The sequence below is a fragment of the Phalacrocorax aristotelis genome, chromosome 2 (assembly GCF_949628215.1).
Source record: "Phalacrocorax aristotelis chromosome 2, bGulAri2.1, whole genome shotgun sequence".
NCBI lineage: Eukaryota > Metazoa > Chordata > Aves > Suliformes > Phalacrocoracidae > Phalacrocorax > Phalacrocorax aristotelis.
The window spans coordinates 166,661,790-166,669,867 of record NC_134277.1 but is presented as its reverse complement, the minus strand read 5'-3'; the positions used below and the strand labels follow the sequence as shown (position 1 = coordinate 166,669,867).

Sequence of the window (8,078 nt, the reverse complement as noted above, 5' to 3'; positions counted from 1 at the left end):
GATACACCAGAAGGCTGTGCTGCCGTCCAGCGAGACCTGGACAGGCTGGAGATCTGGGCTGAGGGGAACCTCATGGAATTCAACAAAAGCAAGTGCCAGGCCCTGCCCCTGGGGAGGAACAACCCCCTGCACCAGCACAGGCTGGGGGTGACCTGCTGGAGAGCGGCTCTGCTGAGAAGGACCTAGGGGTGCTGGTGGGCAGCGAGGTGACCCTGAGCCAGCACCAGGCCCTTGGGGCCAAGAAGGCCAACAGTGTTCTGGGGTGCATTAAAAGGAGTGTGGCCAGCAGGGTGAGGGACGTTATCCTCCCACTCTGCTCTGCCCTAGTGAGGCCACATTTGGAGTGTTGTGTCCAGTTTCGGGCTCCCCAGTTTAAGAAAGACAGTACAAGTCCAGCACAGAGCTACCAAGTTGATCCAGGGACTGGAGCATCTCCCTTGTGAGGAAAGGCTGAGAGACGTGGGTTTGTTCAGCCTGGAGAAGAGAAGACTGAAGGAGGATCTTATTAATGCTTACAAACACCTAAAGGGTGGATGTCAGGAGGATGGGACCAGACCCTTTTCAGTGGTGCCCAATGACAGGACAAGGGGCAACGGGCACAAGTTGGAATGCAGGAAGTTCCACTTAAACATGTGAAAAAACTGCTTTACCTTGAGGGTGCCAGAGCAGTGGCACAGGCTGCCCAGAGAGGCTGTGGGGTCCCTTCCCTGGAGACATTCACACCCCACCTGGATGCCGTCCTGTGCCCCCTGCTCTGGGTGTGCCTGCTCAAGCAGGGGGTGGGACGGGATGATCTCCAGAGGGCCCTTCCAACATCTGCCATTGTGTGATTCTGTGAGCCAACATCCTATTGCATGCAGGTTCATGTAGAAAGAAATGGTTGTTTGCAAAGTTAACATGTGGGGGATATGACAATAATTATATTACTCTTTCATCTCTGGAGGAAAGGAAAAGGAATATACATAACAGCAGTCTATAGGAAAAAAGGAAAAAATGGTTGCTTCCTTTTGCTCCCATTGCAAAATGGCATCAAGAAGCCACACCCACTAATTATGAAGAACAACCTGTTTATAACACACTTGGGCAGTGAACCGAATTGTCCTTTTCAAAGCAGTAGCCTTGATTTGATCATCACCAGCATGTCCCCTGCTGACCTCACAAACCTCCAGAAACAAGAGCAGGGATGCCTGTTTTGTCATCAGGCTTGAGTAACTCTGGAATTCACCACCTGATGATGTCATTCTAGGAGCAGTTTAAGAGAGCCTGAAAAGTATCAGAAACTCACCTGGATATGGAAATCATCCAGCGTTGGAATGATGCATATTAGAAACAGACAAAAATACGCTACTGATGGCTACTTCTAGGGAACTGCCTGTTAAGTTATTCCATAATTGCCAGCAAAAGGAGGCTTTGACAGTTTTTTCTTTTGCATGTTCTGCTACCTGCTGTCCAGGAGTAATCTCCCTTTGGAAGAAACTTGGTTGAGAAGATAGCTCAAGCTCTTACGAGACCTATCTTGTATTAGGGTCTATTTACCAGAATGTCAGAAACAGATGTTATGACATTCAGAGGAGATCAACACAGAGGAATAGAAGAACAGAAATTGATTTAAGAGGAGACATTGAAAAAGAGACAGTTTGAGAGATGGCTTTTTTTGCAAAGTAGAGCAGCAATTCCAGGACGCCAATTTGTGGTATCATAAATGGAGGTCTGATTTCCAGAAACCATTGGGTGTGGAGAAAAGCCGACCCTCTAAAGGGTCCCTGAAATAGAAGCAAAACTTCATTAAATAAAAAGTGTACATAGTATTTGAGAATTACATCAAAGAGAGGAGCAAACAGAGGGATTAACTACAGGTAATGGAAAACTGATAAAGAAATGAAGACTGACATGAAAAATTGAGGAAAATCTTCTGTTTAACTAACCATTAGCTAATTTCATTTCGTTAAAATACACTGATTTTATTGGAGGTAAGCCAGTGCAGGCCAGTTGAGAGTCTGATTTTCTAGTACTGTGGAATACTTAATGAAAATTAATGGTATCAACCCTGGTACATCACACGCTGAGTATCCAAAGGGATTAGCAAAATGCACTGCTAGAAATATCTTCCTGTGCCTCCAGGCTCTGCTATTTCATCAGCTGCTGCTTCTGCTGGGAGGAAGGAAAGGAAAAAACTCAGAGGAGAGCAGATCCTCATTTCCCATCACTCATACAACCAGAAGAGCAGGAAATGTGTTGCTAAAAGGTCTTTTCCCGAAGGTGCCAGCCTGTTCCATGGGCTCCAGCATGGAGAACTCCCACATGCACATTACACACCCTTGGGTTGATTTCATGTCCACCCGCGAGCCATCTGGAACATGTAAAACTGCTGCCATTCAAAAGGTATATAACCTGCTCTCCAAACATCTTCCCAGTCTGGCTGAGAGGATCTGGTGGAGATGAAGGCTGCTTTAGTCACCTTGCTGGCTGCTGTCCTGTGTGTGGAGCAAGGTGAGCCTCTAATACTGTTACTAGTTAAGATAAGGGTTATAAGAGAAGATAGTGAAAACTTTTCACGTGGCAAAAATTTAGAGGGCTGTCACCAACTTTGCAGCATCGCAATGCTGCAGCCATGTTGCCACCAACTTCCTTTGCACCTTGATTAATGATTTCCTGCAGAAATAAGATCCTGATAAACTAATTCTTCTTCCCAGCAGGCAATACTGAGTGTTAGAGCTCTAAATGTATGGCACTGGATGCCAGGCTATATCGATGCAGTGGTCTATAGGATCTACCCAAAGGATGGAAGCTGGAAGTGCCAGAAAGCATAACAAAACACATTTTTTATCCATATCAGCTTTTGAGTGTTTTACAGACTTTTTTGTACTGCTGCTTCCTCCATTGTAGCGAGCCATGTGGTTTGCCATGTATCTTGCTTCCTAGGAAATCCACCAGTGAGAATTTTTATAGATTAAATCAGAGGCTGAGGTAAAAGAACTTTTCTGTGCATATGTCATGTTAGAGGCATCCGTCTCCCAAACGGAGGTCTGAGGTACTCTGAATGTGTGTCCTTCTTCTGGGACTGATATACATGTGTTGCTACATCGCTACTTGCACATAGAAATAATGACCAGATTGCCAATATTTCTTCCACACCTGATGGTTTCCCAGAAACCATGATATATATCTAGCAGGGGTTGAGAAAGAGGCATCTAATTAATTCTTGTTCTCTGATGTATCAACTCCCTACTCCTACATTTTCTGGACAGATGGTTCTGCAGCATGCCTGGAAGATCAGAAGCTTTGGCCAGTTTTGGGGAAGGAAAAAGAGTGTTCGGTTCTAAAAATCAGAAATTTTTTTGTGCCCGTAATTCCTGAATGCAGTGATACAACGTGGACAGGGGAGAGTAATTATCAAAGTCAATGTCCTCAGTGTTACCCAGGGTGAAGTGAAAAGCTAATAGAGATCCAAGACTCTGATAGCACGCATTCATGGTGGGATACCTAATTGCTGTAGTAGGCTCATGATATTTTATGTTGGCATCAGCTTCCAAATGGACTTAAGGGCAGCCTTTCATACAGCTCCTTTCTGTAGCCCAGCCTAGATCAGAGAAGGCTATTGATTCTAATATCAAGGCTTTCAAATTGAAGAGTAAGAGATGACAGCTTTCTGGCCTAATACAGGGACAGAGGAATACTTGGAGATAACTGTTATTTGATTCTTCTCATGGATCTGGGGTCCCATTCAAGACCCTGATAAGCAACTTTTGATCAAAACTGTTGATCTCTCAGCCCACCAAAGAGGGTCTTGTTGCCATTTGCATCCATAACTCACTGTTGCAGGTATACTATGTCCAGGAGAAGTCTTAAAAGGTCATGATCCTTTTTCCTGCTCCAGTGCTGGGCCAAACCAGGAAAATGTTTGTCTAATGTGTCGTTGAAAGTTTTCAACCAAAAAGATTCCACAGCTTGGAACTGCTCAGATTCTCATCCTTTTAGAAAGCTAGTCTTAATATCTCTTAACATCTCTTTTTGTACAGTTCGCCAGTGTTTTCACATAGGATGTGTAGAACAGTTTATTATTTTCTTCTTTGCAGATTCTTTTTGCTTGCATGAAGAAGGTTACTGTGTCTTTCCTCAGCATTTTCTCTGTTTTAATAAACTAACTAAATGCTTCCAACCTTTTCTACAAGGTCATATTTTCACGACCTCTGACCATTTCTCCTCCCTCTCCTCTGGTCTCTTCAAATGCTTTGCATATTTTTTGAAGTGCCACATACAGATTTGGTCATTGGTGTTCCAGCTGAGGCCTTGCCAGAGTGTAAATGCCACTTTGTATATCTTGCACATGACATTGCTGCCTGTGTTCCTTTGGGTGACGTTTGTTTTTATCACTGTAGTGTGACACAGTTGACTCCTGATGTTTACACAGCAGTCCTTAATTGTAACTCAACCAGTAGTTCCTCATCCTACATTTAAGTGGCTACTTTTTATCTTAGTGTAATATATTTCTCTTTACTAAGCTGCATCCATTCTTTTTTAAATTCTTTTTTTACATCCGTCAAAATCACTTAGAACTCCACTTACAGTGTGTTTTCAGCTATTTTGTCCTTGGCATCATCTGAAAATGTGATGTGCATCCTCTACCCCATCCCTACTGTCACTAGTGATGATACTGTATAGACCTGAGCCCACAGCAGAGCTCTGGAGAACCTTATGAGCAGTTCCATTGCTCCAATTGGTTTGACCAATAATCATTGTGAACTATCCTGGGAGGGGGTGGGGGGGTGGGTTGTCATGTCTGGCTTTGCACCCATTCTGTTGCATTTTCACTAGCTTGTGTTTCCTGGGCTTGCTCATAACAATGTCATTCAAGATTGTGCCAAAAATTTTGGTAAAACCTTATTGCATTTCCTCTACCCTGTACATGAAAATTCAACTTTTTTTTAGTGATGAACAAAGCAAAAAAGCTACACAGTGTTATGGCTCTCTCAGCATCAACAGTTGGTAACTTCTTCCTTCCCTTCCGTTCCCTTCCCCTTCCTTCCCCTTCCATCAGGAACTTCTCATTTAATGGCCCCTCTGACCTACACTGCCCTTCCACTTTCTTACTGCCAACTTCTTATCGGACAAAACTGCCCTCACAGCAACGTGTCCTCTAGTTGCTTTCTGCCCTTTCCATACTGACAGACTGCCCCTAGACTTTTATCAGGAACTTAGCAAGCATTCTGTGCTGTGTTTGCTTCCTTTTCCAAAAATAGCCGTGTTTTTAGAGTAACCCATCCCCTCACCTACACACGAAAACACATACTTTGCTCAGGGTGGCTTTGCAAGCTCAGAACCCATCCACTACTATAAAACCTATATATCAATTAATCTGCCTAGCTGGGGAGCGTTCTGCAGAGAATTTGGTGTGGTTTCTCATCCACACTGTGGTTTTGCTCTTCTTCCTTTTTTATCATAACTTTACAGAGGCTTTCCAGAGGTCTACCTACCACCTTCTGATTTTGAAGGCAAGTGGTGTATTCTAGACAGACAAGACAGCTCATCGCTGCCTGCCCTTCCTGCCAGTCATCTTCTCTATCTGTATCGTAAATGTATGAATTTTCCCACCAAATCTGTGTTTACCAGTTAAACCATACTTTTGGTTAAGACTTCCCATTCATTCTCTATCTGTCAGTAGTATGCAGAAGTTGGACAGAGAATCTGACTACTCTCATCAGGCTTCCTAGGACTGAGGTTAGGCCAGTTCAGTTAGTGGCTTTTGACCACGAGAAAGAATATGTGACAATAGCATCTGAGACAATGAAAGAGAAGTAGGACACTGGGCATTGTCCACATCCTCAGAATGCTCCAGGCATCCTCAAATTCTCCCTTGCAAGTCCTGCCTAGGCTTGCCCAGGAGAGGTGGCTGAGCAGTAGTTGGCAATTCACATGGCAGAGCTCTCAGGACAGAGAAGCTATTGCTCAGCAATAATCTCCATCATAAAAGACCCCAAATCCTTGAATTCCACTCACATCTACTGCTGCCAGAGATTGCAAACAGATCGATAACACTTCGCAGTCTGAGACGTATGAGACAGAGAGGGATTTAACACTGCTGCCACGGGTCAAGGGATAAAGAAAGACACTGGTCCTTCACACACAAGCATTCATCAGGCTATAACTAAGAAAATTGAGATATCTGGATTGTAGGTATTGTGGTTCCTAAACCGTGTAATGTGCTTTTTCTTCCCCCCTTTTTTCCTCCCAGCTTTCTCATTTATGTGCTATGTTTGCCAAGAACAGGAGACCAACAAAAACTGTTTGACCATTTCCATGTGCACAAAGGAAGACAAATACTGCGTGACTGTCCGTAACAACGTCGGAACAAGTATGTTTCTGAACATGTTTGTGCTGTAGAAGAGCAGTCCCAAGAATGGGATTTCATCCCAGTCGCAGCCACGTATGGAAACAATAGTCCTGATCACGGAAACACCGACCTTGTGGCTCTTGTGGTCACTGCAGTGTTGATACGTGCTTGATGTTGTTACCAGGAGTTAGGGAGGTGCTGAAGGTGCATCTATAAGCACCAGAGACTGAACTCAGGCTTGGGGCTGTGTGCACCACTTCATGGTTAGCTCCCCGCAGCTTTGCACTGACCGCCCCAGCTAGTTCTTGCTATGGTAATACTCATTCCCTGGGGCTGTCTTCAAAAGTGTTTGGGCAAAACTGCGCCATGGCTGACCTCCTCGGCTATGCACAATCTTCAGGTCTGTCCTTGGGGCTGTGCACGCTCAAACACCTCCGTGTGCTCTCAGACCAAATCTCAGGTCACACAATACATGCCCTCTAGTTTTATGCTGTAGGAAAACTGTCCTGGTGGAAAGCAACCCAGCCTAAGCATTGCTTCAGGCAGCTTGAACTGAAAGCCACCCACACATGCTAATTCCACTTGAGGGACAGATGAAACATGGAGCCCAGAGAACACCAGCATCATGTTGCACCACATGGCCAAACTGTTAGTAGTCCTGAGCAGAGGACAGATTTGCCTCAGGGACTAGTCCCTGGCCACCTTTTATTCACCAATGTAGATTTAGTCATGGAAACATCTTAAGAGCGATTCTTACATTCTACTCTTTCTTTTTTTTTTCCCCTTCTCCTGCATTAGAGCCCAACAAGCCCAAATATGTCATCTCTAAGATGTGTTCTCCAACGTGTCCAGCAACAAGTCAGCAACAAAACCAAACTTCTCAGAGGGTTTCTTGCTGTGAGAAACCATTATGCAATGTGAATGGAGTCAGCAGCAAGCAGAGCAGCTCTGGAGTGATGTCCCTGGCTGTCCTAGCCAGCATCACTTACATCTTTGCATCTGGACTGTGACAGCTTAGAAAAAACTCCCCATGATGGCATTGTTGTTGAAATAAAAGTATGTTGCTCTGGGATAATTACTGCTCTCAGAGTTGTGCTTTGTGGCTGAGTTTCCCCTGGGATTTTTGAGAGAGTCTAAGTAAGTTAGGTGCTGAACTCCCATTGATTTCCTAAGCCTACTTGAATCCTAAGTGTCCCCAGACATTCAAGTCACCTAAGAAAACACATAAAAGACAGCCCTTTTGACATATTTGGGCTTCAAATTGTTACAACTCTGAAGACATCCCTGAATATATATTTTTGTCTCTTTGAGTTTCAAAGCACTGTGAGGAATAACAACCCACCCTGCCTGAAACACAGGTAATAGCTCAATAGTTATGTCAGCACAGAGGGGACGTCCAGTATCTTCTGTTCGCAGTAAGTTGGTTATCACACATCACATCAGTCAAGCAGGTCACAAACAAGTAAGTAGAGGTAAAGCTTATTTCTGGCATGTTTTGGACATTCCTCCAGCCTCAGTAGAGAACAATTTCTGGCTCCTCTGGCTCTCTGCTCCTGAAGGGGTATCACATTTTGGAATGAGCATCCTTTATCGCCCAGCTCTGATGTGTTGGCTGAGCTCGGGGAAAAGGAGAGGAGCAAATGTGACTGAGAGGAAGGGCAGCAGCAGGGTACCGGTGGGGGGACAGGAGGGAGGAGGGAAGAGCGGGGCAGCATAGTAAGCACTGCATTGGGAATTGCCTGCACAC

The 8,078-nt window shown here is 44.7% G+C and overlaps 1 protein-coding gene across 1 annotated transcript; it reads left to right on the top strand.

Moving 5' to 3' along the window:
- The first annotated feature begins 2,398 nt into the window (after positions 1-2,398).
- LOC142054002 (lymphocyte antigen 6E-like) lies at positions 2,399-7,341 on the top strand. The gene is made up of 3 exons (XM_075086204.1): positions 2,399-2,490; positions 6,233-6,352; positions 7,130-7,341. Exons 1-3 carry the CDS (start codon positions 2,439-2,441, stop codon positions 7,339-7,341), a joined length of 384 nt encoding a protein of 127 aa, XP_074942305.1. The 5' UTR covers positions 2,399-2,438.
- Positions 7,342-8,078: the final 737 nt, after the last annotated feature.